The 21,042-nt window shown below is 35.9% G+C and overlaps 1 protein-coding gene across 1 annotated transcript in view; it reads left to right on the top strand.

Annotated features, from left to right (window-relative positions):
* The window catches only part of NDC80 (NDC80 kinetochore complex component), a 63,033-nt gene that overhangs the window by 28,488 nt on the left and 13,503 nt on the right, over positions 1-21,042 (top strand). The window contains exons 8-16 of the mRNA XM_059039428.2: positions 517-610; positions 2,075-2,181; positions 2,938-3,082; positions 5,505-5,710; positions 8,557-8,709; positions 11,637-11,726; positions 18,939-19,031; positions 19,561-19,691; positions 20,505-20,607. Of these exons, the coding sequence (XP_058895411.1) occupies positions 517-610; positions 2,075-2,181; positions 2,938-3,082; positions 5,505-5,710; positions 8,557-8,709; positions 11,637-11,726; positions 18,939-19,031; positions 19,561-19,691; positions 20,505-20,607 (1,122 nt within the window). The remainder of the gene's footprint in view (positions 1-516; positions 611-2,074; positions 2,182-2,937; positions 3,083-5,504; positions 5,711-8,556; positions 8,710-11,636; positions 11,727-18,938; positions 19,032-19,560; positions 19,692-20,504; positions 20,608-21,042) is intronic.

Below are 21,042 nucleotides of genomic sequence, written 5' to 3' on the forward strand. Positions count from 1 at the left end.
CTACTAACCATGCCATGTTTTAGCGTGAAGTTACAATGTAAATTATAGCCTTTATTAATTATGTTCTGGTTTTCACAACTAGATCTTGTCAGTTTAATTAGACTTAAATGATCAGCAATTCATTTAAATTTTTAATTAGTTAGATTATCCCTAAAAATGCTCAAGTTTGCATTTTATGTTGAATTATATTTATTAATAAGCTTCCTTGTCTAACCTTCTCAAAATTCTGAAGATATGGGGTTTTTTTTTTTTACCATTTACTAAGTATCACCTTTATCCAAATTGAAGTATTCTTTTCATCCTTATTATTCACTATAGAAGTAGCAGACTGAGTAAATCTGTGCAGCATAATTAATGATATTCCTAGGTTTGTATCTCATTTACAGGAGTTCATGTAACCACTTAGTGTTCCTGACTTTTATTTTTTTAATTCAAATTTAAATTTCTACTTAGAAAAGTGAAATAAACTAAATAGAGAATCATGGCTTTGTGTTTAAATCTGCTTAACCCAATCAGTTGTTTTTGGACTACACCATAAAATGCTATGAGAGTTTCATGACTGGTGCTGACAGCTTTGAAGAGATGAATGCAGAGTTGCAGTCCAAGCTGAGTAAGTGTTCTCATTCCTAGAGTGCTTGCTTTGGGTCATTTAACTCCACTCAAGGAATTGTAGCCTATCTTACTATGCCTAATGTAAATGCGTTTAGATGCCTCCTGATTTTTATCGTAACTGTTTCTTTGGTGGAGAGGAGTAAAGGTTAAGCAGAAAGAATAATGGTGTTGGAGTCAGACCTGAGGCATGACCCCTTAGTGGCTGTGTGACATTAACAAACTACTTAACCTGTCTAACAAAGTTTTGCAGGATTAGATGGTCATGTTTATAAAATGTCAAATGTGCTACCCGGAGCACACAATATAATCAGCAAATGTTATTCCTCTTGGGGGATGATATCCCTGTGATATCCTTGCTTTATTATTTTAGAAATTAAAGTACTGGTTAGTCAAAAGATCTATGGTCTCTTTCAAAATTTGTGTCACATAGTTAATGGGCCATGATATTTCCAAAGAAAGAAATTATTTTTCCATTTAGCTAATCTAGTGACATTCAGTATTTACTGGCTAACTTTCAAATATTCCAGAGTATTATTTTACATTGTTGTTCCTTTTTTGTAATAGTCTTGTATATGAAATGCCAGAGTGGTAGGTAAAATAGGTAAGTTTAAGATGTGTAAAGCAATCCTCCAAAGATTATGGAATCAAACAAAATAGGAGATCACCCTGTCACTATTAGCACAAAAAGTGAAAGCATTCTCTTTTGTTTCCATGTGATATACTTTCCTGAAGAATAAGCGGGACAGGGACTTCCCTGGTGGTGCACTGGTTAAGACTGTGCTCCCCATGCAGGGGGCCTGGGTTTGATCCCTGGTCAGGGAACTAGATCCCACAGGCATGCCGCAACTAAGAGTTCACATGCCACAACTAAGGAGCCCACGAGCCGCAACTAAGACCCAGCACAACCAAATAAATAAGTAAATAAATATTTTTTTAAAAAGGAAGAAGCGGGACAGTTTCAGCTTGTCCACATGAGAAGGGGAGTAAAGAAAATGATGTGTTTTTTTAAAGAGGAAAATTCATAGTGATCTAACACTGAAAGCATCTTTGCTTTGATATTGTGTTATAATTAAGCATATAAATTATATTCATTTATTCAAGCAATATTTATTATATACATACTGTATGCCAGCCACCCTGTAGGCACCGAGGATACAGTAATGAATAAGAGGTAAAAATCTCTGCCCTTATAAGCTTACCTTCTATTAGAGACAATAATCAAATGAACAACTGTAAGTCAAATGGTGATAAGTGCTCCAGAGGAAAATGAAGTAGGATAGGGAGGTAGAGAGTGCAGTGGACCAAAGGAAAGGGTTGCAGTTTTACAGGTGGTAGGATGTCCTTCAGTGGGATGTTTTGAGTAGAGACTAGAAGAAGTGAGGGAGAGAGCAATGGTAAAAACCTGGGGGAGGATTTTTTAGGAGATTTGAGACCTTATGAAGTTTCTGGGTTTTTTCTCCAGAGGATTTATTTAATGTAGATGCTTCCAAGCTGGAATCATTAGCAGCAAAAAACAGAGCATTGAATGAACAGATTGCAAGATTGGAACAAGAAAGAGAAAAAGAACCGGTTAGTAAACATGCTTATCTTCAACAGGCTTATACACTTACTTATACTCTTGGGTCTCCTTGGACAACACCAGCTGTTTCTTTATCTATTTTTTTAAAAAATACATTAACAAAATTAGCTTCTTAAAAGTTAATTTTTTTTACATAGGACAGAACTCCTAATGAAAACATGTTTGGTATCCCTAGAGCTTTGTTTTCCCTTGTGATCTATCAGTCTTGGACTAATAGTGTTCAGAATATGATGAAAGAGTCTTACCTATTTACATAAGACCAAAAAGATCTTTAGAACAAGGTCCGCATGTTATATACCTCTAGGGAACACTACTTACAAGAGGCCCTGAGTTTTGTAGTTAGTGGAAAGAGAATGGTAATAAATGGGTTTATATAATATATTGTACCCAGAGGTCTTTCTAAAAGCTAAATGATAATATCCAGATATCTAATTTTATTTTGTGTTTTATATTGTGGAAGCCCCTAGACTGTTCTGTAAAATAACAGGTTTTAAATGTTTGTTCTTTTTCATTCTGGCCCTGGACTTTTTCTGTCCCAAACTGACTTCCAAAAAGTACATACATCTTCTTAATTGGGTAATAACAGTAAGCTACCGTTTTAGTTCTTTTGACTCTCTCTAAAAGTGAAAAGGAAACTAATTTACCTTTCTCTAAGATGAATTTAAATAATATTGCTTCAACTTTCAAGTAAAGTATGGCATCATTATTGACGAGAATAACTAATCACACTTTCTCTTCTTTTAAAGAATCGCCTAGAGTCATTGAGAAAACTGAAAGCTTCCTTACAAGCAGATGTTCAAAAATATCAGGCATACATGAGCAATTTGGAGTCTCATTCAGCCATTCTTGACCAGAAATTGAATGGCCTCGATGAAGAAATTTCTAGAGTAGGTAAGCACAACTAATGCTGAAAAAGGTCATTCAGACTGGGATGGGGACCTGTGTGGGACTTATCACATGTAGAGACAGCTTTGTCATCTGTATCTTTTTTGCCTCTAATGGTAATGTATCAGGCAACCAAGTTTTCAGTGACTTATGTATTAGTTTTCTGAGGCTGCTGTAACGAATTACCACAAACTTATTGGCTTAAAACAATGGAAATTTATTCACTCACAGAAGACTAGAGGTCGGAAATCCGGCAGGGCCACACTTCCTTCCAGGACTATGTGGGAGAATCCATTCCTTGCTTCTTCCAGCTTCTGGTATCTGATGACATTCCTGAGATTGTGGCCCTGTCACTCCAGTCTTTGCCTCCATCCTCACAATGCCTTCTGTGTGTGTGTGTGTGTGTGTGTGTGTGTGTCTCTTCCGCCTATGTTAATTTCTCTCTGCCTTTATCTTTTAAGGACATTTATGATGGCATTTAGGGCCCATCTCGATAATCCAGGGTAATCGCCTCATCTCAAAATACTTAATCATATCTGTGAAGACCCCTTTACTAAATGGTAATGTTTACAAATTCCAGGGATTAGGACTTCCTATCTTTGGGTGGTCATTATTCAACCTACTACACCTTCTAACATGTTTTCAGACACCTAGCTTTTTAAAGCCAAGAGGGACCTTATCTAAGAACACAAGCTGCCTGAATATAAATATATCTTCTATTCCACCTTGTAATTAATAAGCCAGATTTTTAAATCTCTGCTGGCCTCAGTCTGCTATATTTGCCTTATCCTCTATCACCACCTCCTAAGCTACTCAGCAGCTTAAGTTGATTGAAAATAAGATGGAAAGATGCTAGTACTATAAAAGCCTAATTTTAAAAAGCTTGTTTGTATCCAGTGTGCTCCTAACCTTGTTTTCATAAACACATATGGATCTTAATCATAAAACCCTGAAAATACTGTGACACATGAATTGATTGATGCTTCTATGGTGCCAAAAGGAGATCGAAGAAAGATATCTACACATCACAGAGCCATTAGCTGGCAGTTTACAAAATAAATAAATAACTATATGGACCTACTATTACTATTTTCCCAGGCCTCTGCCTGCTTCAGTTTTATTCTTTTAGGGTTTTACAGGCTGTATCTGTGTCATGTAGGAATTATGTAGATAGTCCTTAGGATATTTGATTTAGTTCTTAGTCTATGGAATATTGATCATCTGTCAAAAATCAAGGACAATAATTATCTGGAGTATTTGCTAAATTGTTTTATTTCTTTCCAAATAAGTCTGATTACATATATTAGCTTTGCTGTAAACAAACTCTTTAAATAGTTTAAACTTGACCACTAATGTTTGTTCTCCATGACGACAAGGAGCCATAAACTAATTTTTTATTATAGCAATGTTTGCAATGCAATTAAATCAATATTTTATAATATTAATAATTTATCTTCCTTATTGGTATTTAATCTAGAGAATTTTTATCCTTCCCACTTTTCTTGTGAGACTTTTTTTTCCAGTAATTGCACACTGGGTAGGAGAGAGAGAAATACTTCAGCAATCATTTGCCATTGCACAGTGATTTAGTTTGAGACAATAATTTGATAACTGTTAACCTAAAATATTTTATTCTGAATTTTTTTAACTTTCTTGATTATTTAAAGTCATTCATGGCCAAGAGTGTGAATGAGACATATATAACTCTATAGATATTGTATATTGTGGATTTTTTGTGCCGATTCCTGTAATAAATGAAGTTTTACTTAAACCAACCATTAATTCATTTTGAGCTCAGGTGTGGAGCTTCCCAACTACAGTACTACAATACGACTGAGTTATAAGAAAGCTGAGATTTTGATACTCTCAGCCCTCAGGATGATTTCTGTAATCCCTTTGGTCATGAGCATCCTCATCCATTTATCCCAGCCTGCTTAAAAATACTGTCATATTTTTTATAAGCTATGAGTCATAAAATGTTGGCATCACTGTTCTATAGAACACCAAATATTTTAAATTTGATAACTTTTCTTCCCCTTTCATGATAATTTGCTGTTTTTAGGTAACATCTTCTCTTGGTACAATATCATCATTCATGATTACAAATTTTGCTAAAGCAAGAACCTAACCACTATGGTTGCTTAATATCTTATGAAACCACTGAAAATATCAGTGAAATAAGAATAAACTGATGTATGCTTATATAAATATTTTTTGTTTGTGAAAAACTTGTGGCTTTTCTGACTTTTTGCAGAGAATCATGTAGGAGTATTAAAAGCATTTTAACTGAACAATAGCAGACTGTCTGTTAAATCTAACAATTCTTAATCGTAAGCATTATGTGTGGGGGTCAACTCTATTAAATAACGGCATCACTTTATTTGTAGGAATTGAAGGAACTTAACAAATTTTTTCTTTTTCAATGCAGAACTAGAATGTGAAACAATGAAACAGGAGAATTCTCGACTACAGAATATTGTTGATAACCAGAAGTACTCAGTTGCAGACATTGAGAGAATAAATCATGAAAGAAATGAATTGCAGCAGACCATTAATAAATTAACCAAGGACCTGGAGGCTGAACAACAGCAGTTGTGGAATGAGGAACTGAAATATGCCCGAGGCAAAGAGGCGGTATGTCATACCATTCCCAGAGTGGCACCTCATTCAAACTTACGTTTGTAAAAGTCTATCCCAGTTAAGAACAACTGAGTGGGTAGAATAAATTAGCTAAGGAGGTAAAATTTTTCAGCATTGACATTTTACTAAAAACATGCTCAAACCTTTATGTCAATTCAGTAACAACCCAACTTCTCTGTCATTTTTAAGGTAGCCTGTATTTTCCAATAGTAAACCAAGAAGTGAGCAAAAAAGTCTCTAAGGCCATGAAAATAATTTTCATAAATCCCAAGCCTTTTATTGCAGAAGTGGATATGAGTCACTTCTTCATTTACCTCCTCACTACTTAAACATTTATTTAACATCTGCTGTGTGCCACTTACCATGCTGGGCGTAGAGGGGAGATAAAAAGACATAGAAGCTTAAGAAACTTCCATTCTAGTTGATATTTTTCTACCATGAGATCAGACCTCCAATAGATGTTTTCACAGTGTACCGAGGGAGCATATAATACATCTAACCAAGATTTTGGTGCACATGGTGTGGGGAGATGGATGGAGGTAGATTTTAGAAAGACTTCCTTGAAGACGTACACCTGAACTGAATGGGGAAGTGTAAGGGAGAGTTAGCATGGCAAGGCTAGGGGAGCCAGCAAACAAAGAAGTCTATAGGAAAGCTCAGGGAGAAAATAGCATGGTGCACTCTGGTACCCTAAGGTTTTTGTATGGCTGGAGCTTAATAGCAAGGGATGGGAGCATGTGCAAAAGGTGAGACTCAAGGATAAACAGAGACCAAGTGGTGAAGATCCTTTTCACGTTTAGAAGTTTGAACTTTATCCTGAAAGCTCCAGGAAGCCTTTAAAATTTTTAAACAGATAAGATCACATTTCAGAAAGGTCTCATTTTTGGTAATGTGAAAAATGGGTAGTAGAAGGGAGCAAACCAGTCAGATAAGGATCTGTGGCAGTAAGGTGGTAGAAATAACAAGCTGAATTGTAGGTAATGCTATTGTAGATTCATCTGTGCTCCCTCATACTCCTGGCCTGGTAATCTCTGTCCCTGTGTATTAAGGAGAAAAATATACATTTATAAGAAATAGGCTGTGGTGGTGATCCCAAAAGTCTTTGAACATAGAATTTGGTAAACCTGTGTTAGCCCTGGATTTGCCACCACATGTTACTGTGACCTCAGCGTGTCCTCTGACTTCTCATAGCCTCAGTTTCCTTATTTATAAAATAAAGTGTGGTTAGACTAGGTCGGGAACCTGAAATGTTACTTCAACAGTTATTAATATATTTTCTCTCTCAAGCACTGTGTGGGAAAGGAGAAGTTATGAGTCTCTGGACTTAGGCAAACTCTGTTTAGCTAAATCTAGCTGTATGAATGCTATGTTTGATTTGGAGGATCAGGCTGAAAGGAGAAAGTTATCTGGGAAGTGGCTAAGCAGTGGCCTATGAGGGGCAAGAGTAGGGCCATGGACAGTGAGAAGAAAGCCTTAGGGTACTGAGTAGGAGAGATATTAAAAGAATGGTAACAGAATGCAAAAGGCCAACATAAACATTCCACCCATTACCTTTATTTCTAGACTGATTTTTATTCCACATGCCACCTCTGACTGGTAGTGTCCTTCTGGAGCTCTTTGTTGAGATAGACATTGAGGCTGCATCTAGACTCATCAGGAAAGAGTGTGATGAGTTTTCACTGTCTGAATTAGCTGTGGGAAGGAGAAATGTGCCGCATGTTTGCTCTCCATGCAGTTAGGCGTGATAAAGTGCATGGTCTTGAGAAAGCTGTTTTATTACAGAAATAAAATCCTAGTGAAAAACAGAAGAAACTACCACTGCAATCATTTACTGTAAGGACAAATAGACCTACATACTTTAGTTGTCCCTAGAGAGCTACTATAGTGGTTGAAATGATTTCCTTATTTATTAATAAGGAATCTTAAATTTAACATATAAGTAGTATTGCTTTTGAGAGCTGATAAATTTTTGGAAATTGCAAATTATTTAATCAGATTCCAATAGATACTTTTGCCATTTCATTCTTTCAAAGTATTCAATTTTATGGATGGATAACAGCAATGAGAAACTAAATATGTATTAAGTGGAGGAAGCAGTATGAAAATAAATTGCCTAGACTCTGCAAATTCATTTATTTAATCAAAAACTAGGTACTATATGCCAAGTACTGTTCTAGGTGTTGGGGATGCAACTACTTTCATGGAGCATACTTTCAATTAATGGAGATGAACAAATAAATAATACATGTCAGGCAGTAATAAGTGCTATGAAGAAGAGTAAGAGGGTAGAGAAATTGGAGGTGTTATATTAGAGGGAAAACCTTTCTGATGATGTAATTTGAACAGAGCCCTGAACAAAGGGAAGGAGACCAGGAAATGTGGAACATATTAGTAAAATATTTTTATCAAAACAGTTGAAATAATATTTTGAGACTTAAGTGACTACATTTCTCTAATTTTGGATAAATGAAATATTTTGTACATTGACAAAACTAAGTTTGTTTTCGTTTCATAATTTCTCTGGTACTTTAAAAAGTAAATTTTAGTTAATACCTAAACATGGACTTTTATTCCAAACTCTTTGTCAGATAAATGGAGGAATAGTAGTATATCACTTACTAATTAATTATGGTGTTAAAACTATCCTACAATTTAATGTGAAAAAAATCTTTCATTCTTCATATTTTAAAACTGCCATTCTTACTACTAAAAATACTAAATTATAAACTACTAAAAAACACATAAGTTTGTGTAAAACTGCCAAAAAATACTAATTGTAAACCATATGGAATGGGGCTCTGGGTTTTTTTAATGTTTGTTTTTGTGTTCTCTTCTTACAGATTGAAACACAATTAGCAGAGTATCATAAGTTGGCTAGAAAATTAAAACTTATCCCTAAGGGTGCTGAAAATTCCAAAGGTTATGACTTTGAAATTAAGTTTAATCCTGAAGCTGGTGCCAACTGCCTTGTCAAATACAGAGCTCAAGTTTATGTACGTAATCGTGAGTACTTCACAAGGTTTTTAAATGATATGGTTGATGGCTGGCTCATAATATTTATAAGTAAGAGTTTAAACTTTAGCATGTCCATAACTCAGGACTGAACATAGAAATACAGCACTGAAACTTTTTTTCTTCTTTTTTCTTGGTAGTAGACATCTGCTCTCTATTGTACCTTACTCTCCAAATTATAAAGCCTTGTCTTCCTCTCTGCATACTTTACCTATTCAACTATCCAATAAAAGATATGATTACATATAAAATAGACGTCAGGATTATAAAGACAAAAATGACCTGATACTTTGTCTCAAGTTGCTACTAGTCCCCTCAGGGGAGAAAGACATAAAAATAAATGCTATATACATGCTTTATTAGAAGCCTTTACAAGGTATGGTAACAAGATCAGTCCTCAGAATTGAGAGAAAAGTCCCCACAGAGATGGTGAACCGGGAATGAAATCTTCAAAGGAGATGTTTATGAGGGTGGTCTGTGGAAAAGTTTCAGGCACAAGGACACTCATGAAGGCATGAGATATACTAGAGCACTAAGTAACACCAGGAGTCAATAATGAGAAAACTGCACATAATTTTCAAATATAGTCAAAGGTGTAATATGGGGAAGAAAAATTTTAATTTCAACTTCTCAGTTATTCACAGGTTTTAGTATTTTAGTGGCCCCCCAAAAATTTGTTTTCAAAATAGTTTTTAATAGAAGCATGTCAATCAGAGTCTAAAGCCATGCATTTTTTCCCCTTTAGAATCACTCATTTATCCCATAAATTATTTATTGAGTACATACTACATTCCATACCAACTAGATGCTGGAGATAAAATACCCAGAAAGAGGAATTCCCTGGCAGTCTAGTAGTTAGGACTTGGCACTTTTACTGCTGGGCCCAGGTTCAGTCCCTGGTCAGGGAACTAAGATCCCACAAGCTGTGCAGCGTGGCCAAAAATAAATATATATATATATATATATATATATATATATATATATATATATATATATATATATATACCTAGAAAGATACAGTTCCTACTTTCCCAAATTACAGTTTGTTGGTGGACAGACTTTGATTAAATAAAGCTAAACTCATTTTTAATAGAAAAAATGCATCCAGTAAACATTTAATCTTTTACTGTATTGTTTCTCAAGCAATAGCTAGGTAGGTAGATAGATAGGCAGGCAGGCAGATAGAGTTTACTCACCTCTATTTTGAGTAGTTTTTCATGCTAGTTCAGGAAAACAATTTCCTGAATTAAATTGCTGTAAAAAAGATTACCTGGTTCAAAAAGAATGCATATGCTCAGAAAAGAGGGAAATTTTTTTTTTGGCTCCCTGGAAATAGTTTTACTTAATAATAGGACAATAAAAATAGAAATAGCATCAAGAAGATGCAGCCCCAACTGTTATAAGTAGTATTTGGAGAAAAGTTCTCAAAGAGATTAAAGAGGCAATTGCATCTTTCAAAAAAGAACAGCCAAAATTAAAACTCAGCAGTGACTTCAAAAGACCTACTGAAAACATAGTAATGCACAGGGTTTTCTTTTGGAGTGATGAAATTGTTCTAGAATGTGAGTGCATTGTGTATGTACTAAATGCCACTGAGTTGTGTACTTTAAAAGAGTTAATTTTATGTTAAATTAATATTTTAACTTAATTATTTCAGTTTAACCATTTTAAAGTGTGAGTTTCGTCTCAATAAAAAAAAGGGAAGGAATGAAGTACTGTGTTCAAACAAAATCAGTAGAATAGAGGATAAATATAAGAAATGCAAGCAAATAAGAGCTTGTTGGTGTACATGTGGAGTTGCAGGGAGAGTGGCATGCCCAGAGAGCATAGAAGCGCTGCACCTCTTCCCACATACCTTGCCCTATGCATCTCTTCCATCTGGCTGTCCCTGAGTTATATCTGGACACCCACCTTGCATTATTCACAGATTAACCCACCCCACATCTCTCAACAGTAGTATGTTGTTGGGGAGGGGGAAGTTTCCCTCTCCCAGGCAGTTTTGGCAAGCCAGCCTGGAGAAATCACCAGCTGGAAAACTGCTGCCACTGAGAGATCCTGGGACATCTGCCAAAGCAGGCAAAAAGTAAGATTTCTTGACATGTCAGCCTCCAGGGTCTCTGACTGCAGGATCTGGTGGAAGGGAAAGTGGTGAGAGTCCCTTTTCTCTCAGTTTTGTTATAAGTCCTGCCACAAGAACTCAAGAAGGGTAGAGGGGGAATTTCCCTCTCCCTGACAGTGTCGAGATCTTCCTCGTTCTTTTTGTAGCCTCAGTCCTATATTGTGTGGCTTATTCAACCAGTCCTTGCTGATGGACATTTGCCATGTTTCAAGTCTTCTGCTATTACAACAGAGTTAGAATGAGGAGCAAAAAAATAAAGAAGAGGGACTTACCTGGCAGTCCAGTGGTTAAGACTCCATGCTTCCACTGCAGGGGGCATGGGTTCAATCCAGGGAACTAAGATCCTGCATGCCACATGGCATGGCCAAAAGAATAAATAAGTAAAAATAAAGAAGAAATATAAGCAGATAATTGTAAAACTAAATAATTGAAAAGGATTAAGAGAAAAATGATGCATCTAGAGAGCATAGCATAAAAATAAAACCTACATATAAGTTGTTTTCAAGTGTACTTCAATTAAACTAAGTGTACTTATAGAATGTTTAAATAATAACGGTGAATTTCCAGAGTAGAGAAGCAAATCTAGGATTTTACAATTATTCAAAACCAAAAGCAAGTTACATTCTATAGTTATAGAAATTGCATTAAAAATTTTTTTGTTTTATTTCCTTACTGATGGTGTGTTAGATTAAAGATATCATGGCTTCACTTTTTTCTCCAAAAATACCTCATGAGAGAAATTTTGTAATTACATGTCATATGTAACCCACATTCCTATGTATTTTATAGGTACCACTCAAAGAACTCTTGAACCAAACTGAAGAAGAAACTAATAAAGCTCTAAATAAAAAGATGGGGTTAGAGGATACTTTAGAACAAGTAAGTAATGAAACAGAGTCATTGTAAACAAATATAACATTTTGTGTTTTCTGATTGATATGGAATGAATTTTTAATAAAATATTATGAAAAATGAGAGTCAGGTATACCCTTGACCTAGAAACACTTGAAGTAACTTTTTAAGTTACTTAAACATTCTAAGCTTCCCATATCATTGATGATGAAGTGATATGAAACTCAGTAAAGCTCGATTTTTTTCTAACAGAGAATTGCCTCCTTTAACTTAAGATAATTTAGTAATATTCCTTTTTATAGTAAAAGGGAATTGAGGAGGCTACCTTAAAAGTAAGTATGTTATCATTTGCAGTTAGAAGCTAACACTATGATACATTAAGAGACTTCCATTTACCAGATTTTTCAGGACCATAGAATTCAGGGAGATTCAACTTTAAATGCCTATAAAAGTCTACTTCCAAAAGTAGTTACAGAAAATTCCTGCTTCTAAGATACTTGCAACATAATATCACCAATATACCTGAGAAAGACTGCTATTATATTCAATAACCTTTAGAGTGAACATTGTTATAGTTGATTAAGAAAAGTTTTAAAAACTTCTCAAATGCAAACAAAAGGTATTATTTATATAACACCAAACAGTTAAAGGAAACCCCTAGCTAATTCAGCTTTTCGAAAACTATTGTGTTCTGGCTAACAGATTTCAAGATATGAAAGAAATCCTGTCTTTTTTGAGAATAGAAATATTTATTTTCTCTCATCTGGAAATAAAATCTATGCGTTTCACAGATAACTTTTAAAGCAATTTTGTATTAGAAAGAATTTTTTCACACCTCCCACAAACAGAAAATGTTGTTAGATAAGTGAAGAGTTTCATGATAGTATTGTTACAGTAATTTGGGGTTTCTACAAATCTGTGGGTTTTGTAACATCACAGTATGGAAAGAAGATAGGAATTTGGACTGCTTTAACAGGTGTTCCCCAGGGGTGATGGTTATTTGAGGTAAAGTCTTCCTTTAGCCTGCTTCACTTCAATTTCTCTCTGATTGGAATGGGCAATAAACCTGAAGACTCTCAGAAAGGTGTGAATTTCAAGCAATAGGAACCTCTTGACTGAAACATATTTTCAACTGACTTGAAACTTTTTTATTTTTTTTGGCTGCATTGGGTCTTCATTGCTGCGCGCGGGCTTTCTCTAGTTGTGACAAGCAGGGGCTGCTCTTCGTTGCAGTGCGCAGGCTTCTCGTTGAGGTGGCTTCTCTTGTTGAGGAGCACAGGCTCTAGGTGCATGGCCTCAGTAGTTGTGGCACATGGGCTGTAGGTGCATGGGCTTCAGTAGTTGTGGCACGTGGGCTCAGTAGTTGTAGCTCTTGAGCTGTAGAGCGCAGGCTCAGTAGTTGTGGCACACAGGTTTAATTGCTCCATGGCATATGGGATCTTCCCAGACCAGGGATCCAGGGATCAAACCCGTGTCCCCTGCATTGGCAGGTGGATTCTTTTTAAAGGAATTTAGCCTTGTATGGCTTCCTGTTTTCTTTTTTTTAATTTATTTTTGGCTGCGTTGGGTCTTCATTGCTGCCTGCAGGCTTTCTCTAGTTGCGGCAAGTTGGGGCTACTCTTAGTTGCGGTGTGCGGGCTTCTCATTGCAGTGGCTTCTTGTTGCGGAGCATGGGCTCTAGGTGCATGGGCTTCAGTAATTGTGGTGCGTGAGTTCAGTAGTTGTGGCACATGGGCTTAGTTGCTCTGTGGCATGTAGGATCTTCCTGGACCAGGGCTCGAGCCTGTGGCCCTTGCATTGGCAGGCAGATTCTTAACCACTGCGCCACCAGGGAAGCCCCAACAGGTGGATTCTTAAACACTGCACCACCAGGGAAGTCCCTGACTTGAAACTTTTTAAAGGCTATAGGCAGGAAAATTTGAGCAGGGTGGGAAGGTAATTATGAAATGCCTACAATAGGCTAGACCCCATATTAATATTCCAAAGATAAATATAACTAAAGTTTATATTAAATATAAAGCCCACTTGGAGAAGACCAATATATGCGATTATGCTAATCAGAGTTGCAATTTTTTTTGCAAAACTCCTTTGGGCATAGAAAAAAATGACTTAGTAGAGGGGAACTGAAATTAAGAGGTTAAACCATAGTATTAGAATAGAAAATGAAGAAGGGGACAGGTTTAAGAAATGTTAAGGAGGTAGGACCCAAGCATTTCGTGGCCGAATGAAAGCTAGGAGAGGGGACTTCCCTGGCGGTCCAGCGGTTAAGACTCTGCGCTTCCACGGCAAGGGGCGCGGGTTCGATCCCTGGTCAGGGAACTAACATCCCATATGCTGTGCAGCCAAGCCAAAAAGTTTAAAAAAATGAAAGCTAGGAGAGAAAGAAGGATCAACAGTGATTTCCATTTTTCTGTGGTGGACAACTTAGAGGAGGAAAACCTAGTTCTGGGAGTAGCCAGGACAGCTTGGGAGATGAGCTTGCTGTCCATAAGCCACAGAAAACCAAAAGGAAGTTGAAGCAATAGATTCAGAACATAAAAGGGATATTGGGTCTGAAAGTACAGATTTTAGGGTCTCTGGTATATATGTGATTGTTGAAGCCAGTGATGTGGGTGATATTTCTTAGAGAGAATTGTAGAAGAAAGTGGCAAAGGATTGGCCAAAGAAGGAAATTGTAGGAAAAGCACTTAGAAGAAGTAGACAGAATAATTGAAGAATAATCAGAAGAGGATATGCTATAAAAGGCAAAGTAGGGAAGACTTTTCAACAAAGGAGTGATTCTAACTAATCTTTTTGTGATAAATATTTCACGATATATACGTATATCAAATCATCTTGCTGTACATCTTAAACCTATGCAATGTTATACGTCAATTATATCTCAGTAAAACTGGAAAAACAGGAGTGATCAGTGACATCATATGCTTGAGACTAAAAACTAAAACTATTTTTTTTAATTTGACAAGTAGTTTAACCAAGTTAAGATGGCATAAGGTAAAATAGCATTTGAAATAGTAAAGGTTAAACAGAAATTAATAGATTAAAATAACAAAACTAATCAATCTGATAAGTACTTTAAAATAATTGCCAAAACCATTCAAGAAAAAGCAGGAAAAAACAAAATGAGAAATGGATACACTATAAATACAGAGGGAATTTATAAGGCTAGTGTAACCCTCATACCGCAACCTAACAAAGATTATCACAAAAGAAGAATATTAAACCAATCATACTTATGAATAAAGTGTAAAGTTTAAATTAAATATTAGCAATTGAAATTTGTTTAGCAAACTTTTTTAAGAGTCTGCTATACGTGCCTGTACTGTAATCATTGTTGGTGATATAATATCTGCCTTTGTGAATTCTTATTTTGTGTGGAAAGGTGGACATGAAAACAATCACTTTCATCATAATACTTTTGGAGTGTAAATACAGCATGCTGTGGATTCTTATAATACACCAAAGATAAGCACAAGGTTCTTTCTGAAGGAAGTGGTAGGTGAGCTGAGTGATGAATAACAAGGAGTTGGCCAGTGGATACATGAAAGGATACACACACACATCCCTACTGCTGAAGGCCCAGAGACCAAAGAGCATGGCATGTTAAAGAATTACCATTAAAAAAAAAAAGAATTACCATGAGTTTAAGTATCAATAGGATAGAGGAGAAGCCTGGAGAAACAAAAACCTAATTCTGAAGAGACTTACTTGTTCTTGCTTACTGGTTGAATTTTTATTCTATAGGTAGCAGGGACCATTGAAGGTTTTTAAACAAGGGAATAAAAGCTGTGTATCGTAGTAAGCTCACAGTGTTGACATTTTGAAGAACAGGTTAGAGGTGCATGAGACTAGAGACACACAAGAGATCTAACAGTATCCTGAGCCATAAGGATTCAAACCAACGCTATTGCAGTAAGGATGGAGAAAAGAGATTTAAAGATTGAAACAACAGGGAATTCCCTGGTGGTCCAGTGGTTAGGACTCCTCGCTCTCACTGCTGAGGGCCCGGGGTTCAATCCCTGGTCGGGGAACTAAAAATCCCACAAGCTGCACAGCGCGGCCAAAAATGAAAATTGAAACAGCATAATTTAGTGGTCCACTTGGATGTGAAGGTTAAGGAAGAGTGAGAAATTAAGAATGTCCAGGTGTCCAGCTTTGGTATATGGCTATTAAAGAAAAATTATTTATGACACTTGTTAGTGGTGGTAAGGCAGACTTTATTCAAGGGGGGCTGTTACAGTGGGATTTTGTAGTAGGCTAGGCTCATTCCAAATACAGCAAAGAAAAGTGGGAATTTATAGCCAAGGAGCAGAGTGGGGATCAGTGGATGGAAAATTACTGAGAGGAAATATCAGGGTAAGGGGGGATTCTGGCTAAACCAACCTAGCAGGTTTCTTGCTGAAGGCAGGCCAAGGTGATCAGTCATCACCTGGGGCATGGTAGAGGCTGAGGAACCTGATCAGTTATTCGGGATGGGAAATTCTGGTTTAAAGTGACTTAGCAGGATTCTTGCTTAAAATTGGATAATACAGAGACAAACATGAACGCCCAAAAGTCAGCTTAATTGAGAAGAGAGTTCAGAAGATCCTGAGTAGTTTGGTCAAAGAGAGATTCTTTGTCAGTGGTGGTGTCCTAAAACCTTGATAAAGAGTACAAAGAAGGTTGTAGAACAGAGAATTTCAGGCTGGGATATGCTGTTTCAGGTCTCTGGGACATCAAAGCAGAGAATGTCCAGTAAGCAGTTGGGGTTTGGAAGTAATATAGATACAGATAGATATTTTTAGCATACATGTAATTACAGCCAGGAGATTCCCCAGGTGTGAGAAAGAGAGAGAGCTCTCCTAAGTGAGCGAATGAGGATACAGCCAAGGTGAGAATACTAGGAGAACATCCACATCCAAAGTACAAGCAGAGAAAGAGAAATCTATAAGAAAGAATTAGAAGGACCTCCCAAGACTTAAAGAGGAAACCAGGAGTTTCCATGGTCTTAGAAACCAAGCAAGAAGGTTTCAGTAGGGAGTGATCAGTAACTACAGATGTTACTCAGATTAAGTCTGAAAGGTGCGTGTTGGCTTTAGCCATAAAGATGTTCCTTGTGACATTTGCAAGAGCAACTTCATGAACCAGAAGAGCCAGAAAGCATATTACTGGTGGAGTTTGAATGGTAAAAGAGGAAGATACTATAATCCGAAAAGGTAATTCTTCAGGGACTACTACAAATCATTGCAAATGTTTGAATCTAAGGAAGGGAGATGGAACAGTAGCTGGAAAGTGGTGTGTGGGAAAGATTTTTGTTTTTTTGTGTGTAGTGTGTTTGTTTGTTTATGGGAGGGGTTTGTTTGGTTTTAACTACGAGGGAGAGAGTTCATGGAAAGAGGGTAAAGTTTTAAAAATTAGGAACGAAAGGCATTGATGGATTTGAGTCTGGTTGTGAAGAAATAAAAAGGCATGAGATCCAGAGAAGAACTGGAGGGGTTACTTCTCTTCATGAAGAAAATGTGTGCCCTGCATCCTGAAAATGACTGGAAGAAGGAAAGGTCTCATGCTGGTAGGCTGGTTGATTGGAGGCAGTCTAGTGGCTTCTGTCATCTCAATTATAGAAGAAAAAAAAAATTATCTAATTAATTAATGGTATCTTCTTTGCTTATAAGCAACTTGAGAGCTAAGAAAGAAGAGAGGGAGGGAAAGAGGGAAGGAAATTTGGAAAGAGAGGAAGGGAAGAAGGAAGGGAGGGAGGGAGGAAGCCAAATCTTAATAGGTCTTAGGGATTACGGAATTATTGGTGATTGTTATTTTCTTTAATGCTTCCCCTGTTTACCACAGTGGAAATGTGTACTTTTGTAGTCGTGGGAAAAAATGTTTAATTAATTGATGTAACTTTAGTAAAGCTGACATAGAAAGTAGAGCTGCTCAGATAAAAGTAAACTACACATTTGATCAACCGGGAGGGCCTAGTGAAAGTTCTGATTATTTGGGTGTTGATTGGTCTTATTGCAGATGATTTTAATGAAACAGTTTGTTCACTTCGGAAGTAGCCTATCTTTAGACTGGAAGCAAAGTTTATAGCTGCAGTAGCCCTGGTCTTTAAAATGTGAAAGACAAGTGGTATTAGAAAAAGACCTTGGAGTTAGTTTTGAGTTCTGGGCGTATGCTAGTTGTGTGATCCTGAGTAAACAGCATTCTTTCCAGCCCACTCTTCTCTTCTTGTAAATAAGAAAGGAATGTCCCTTACAAGGGACTTTGGATGACTGAATGAGAAGTACTGTATTCAAGAAAAGAAAAGGGGGGGAAAAAAAAGTACTATGTGCATGTTTCTTTAATAAGTTTGGTCATTTTACCATCCTATCTTTTGCCAAATAACAATAGTTTCACTAAATTTTTCCCAAAACGTATATATATTTTTAATTTATGTATGTGTAGAATCATCCTTTTAAAGAAAGATGTCAACTATTTTCTGTTTCCTGTTGGAAATATTATCATCTTGATCTAGCTGAAAAACATTCTCTATTAATTACCAATATCAACTGGAATCAGCACTTGTCAACAGGAAATGAACTTCAGAAACACTTTTTTTTTTTTTGAAACACTTTCTTTTTTTTCCCCAGTTGTGGTTTCAGCAGATCTTAAAGCTCAAGCTTGAACAAGATTAAATGTAGTTACTTTATTACTCTTTGGAAGAATGCATTGACTATAACCAATTAGCAAATATTATCAAACAAAATCAATATAAATAGTTCTCTTTAACATCCCAGAAAGTGAACACACAAATGAAAGCTAGATAACTAACTCAAGTAGATAAAATCAAAATAAAGTGAGACTTCAAGACTAGAGAGCAAAACAATTTATATTTATTAAGTTAACATAAGAATATTAATTATATGTAATACTTGTATAATATATATGAGATCTTAAAAAGTACTCCCACAGCTACTGGTGGAAAAACAGATATTGGTGTCTTTATTTTAGTGAGAATTAGGCCAGATTTTTTTATTCCTAACTAATGCCCTACTATACCACTCTGCATTTAAATATTATATATTAAAAAACATGTCTTCCTGAAATTAACTTCTCTTTGGGAAATAATAAATTTATAGGACAAATAAAAGGTAAGAGTCCACGAGAACTAGAAGAAATAACATGGATCAGTTAGTTGATGGATAACATAAAAGTTTTATATAACTTATTAAAAATTTTTTGATGTATAGTTATGATTTCTCAACCAAAGTTTTATTCCTCAAGTTAAATACAATGATCACAGAAAGCAGGAGAAGTGTACGAACTCTGAAAGAAGAAGTTCAAAAGCTGGATGATCTTCACCAACAAAAAGTTAAGGTAAGAACTTTGCCAGTTTGTTTAGGTTATCCAAAGCCATGTCATGGTTAACCGACTAGGCATCTATTCTGACATCAAACTGAAATTTTTAAACTATATTCTATAACTTGTCTTTAGTTTAATCTTGTCATCCAAAGTTTATTTTAACGAGTTATTTTATTTTATTTTGTTTTTCTAAAGGACTTTTTTCTGGAATTCAGCTATTTTACCATAGAACATGTTTAGTATTCCATTAATGTTTTATACTTGCATTTGTGATTCAGTATATTTCCTGGAGTATAGACTTGAAATTACTGCTAAATAAATTCTGTATAGGCCTATTGAAAAGGTCACATTTATGTTTACAGTATAAAATTTCCAAAAGACCGTTTTAAAAGTCTCTTACAATGTAAAGCAGTAAGCATCCTGCGAATACAAATGATGGTGCAATCTGATTTTTTTTAATGCTTTACATAAATTTTTTTAAATCCTCCTGGAGTGTATAGAATGTGAATACTGAAAAAACTTAACCGTGACTTTATCCTGATAGGAAGCTGAGGAAGAGGACAAAAAATGTGCCAATGAGCTGGAGTCCTTGGAGAAACACAAGCACCTGCTGGAGAGTGCAGTTAACGAGGGCCTCAGTGAAGCTATGAATGAGTTAGATGCTATTCAGCGGGAGTAAGTTCATCTCGCCAAGATTTGTAATGTTTATTTTCAGTTTAATTACTTCACATCTATATAAAACTAGGCCTAAGTTTATTTGCTTTAATTTATATTATAGAGCTATTTGGGGGAGAGGGAGTGATGAGTAGAACTTAAGCAGAACAGCTTAAGACACTTGAGATACTTTCCCTAGATAAATACATTCTGCTACCGTTACAGCTATTGCCCCCCTATTATCTTTTCAGTCAGAAGAGGACTGAATAGTTAACCCATAGGCTCTATGTTAATTTATATTAAAATACACTTTCTTTTTTAAGTGTTAAGGAGCCCTCAAAAAAACTACAAAATAATCTTTCTTTGAGGTTGGAAGTATAATCCTTAAGAAAATCACACCTCTTTGTTTCCTTATTTGTAGCCTAGGGACAGAAAACTCAGTTGAAGGTATCTTTAGCATATAGTCTGTGTTTTTAATTTAAATTTGAATGCCTAGGACTCCTATTTCCTCATTCATATGTATTTAATGTCTTGTCCCTGATTAAGTTTACAATCCTTTTAGAGACTCAGGTAAACAGTTTGCTCCCAAGCTTTGTATATTAAAGCATGAGGTTTTGGTGCTGTTTTGTGCTGTTGCTTGCATGGGATCTTTGAAAATGTTTTTATTTCTGTTTTAATGATTGTGAACTGGACCTTTGTAAATGATACACTGGGCAAGCAGCACCTATACCAATCACAGCCTGGTTTTATTGAATATAAAAAGAAGTGAGCTAGCTAGAACTGATATATTAGGTTTTGTCCTAGACAATTCAAGCAAGAGTTTTTATCCTACAGATGCCAACTAGTTGTGCAGACCACAACTGAAGAAAGGCGAAAAGTGGGAAATAACCTGCAGCGTCTTTTAGAGATGGTTGCTACACACGTAGGGTCTGTAGAGGTAAGTGTGTGAAGGTCTTTCCTACATTCTAAGAAAGCTTTTTAAAACTTTTATATATTTCTGTTTTGTTTCTACAGAAATTAAATAAATTTTATTTCTGTGGAAAATATGATCTAGTAAAAATTTATCAGAAGAATTTTGTATAGCAGTGTGCATTTTGTAAAGTGATCTGTTTTATATAGGTTTGCTATACAACCCAGCAGTTCCACTCCTAGGTATCAACCCACCAAAAGGAATGAAAATATATGTCCATACAAAGACTTGTAGACAAATGTTCATAGCCACATTATTCATAATAGCCAAAAAGTGGAAACAACCCAAATATTTATTAACTGGTGTATGATATACCCATATATTGGAATATGATTCAGCAATAAAAGGAAAGAAGCACTTACACATGCTACAACATGAACAACGTCAAAAACATTATGCTCA

The sequence above is a fragment of the Kogia breviceps genome, chromosome 15 (assembly GCF_026419965.1).
Source record: "Kogia breviceps isolate mKogBre1 chromosome 15, mKogBre1 haplotype 1, whole genome shotgun sequence".
Lineage (NCBI taxonomy): Eukaryota > Metazoa > Chordata > Mammalia > Artiodactyla > Physeteridae > Kogia > Kogia breviceps.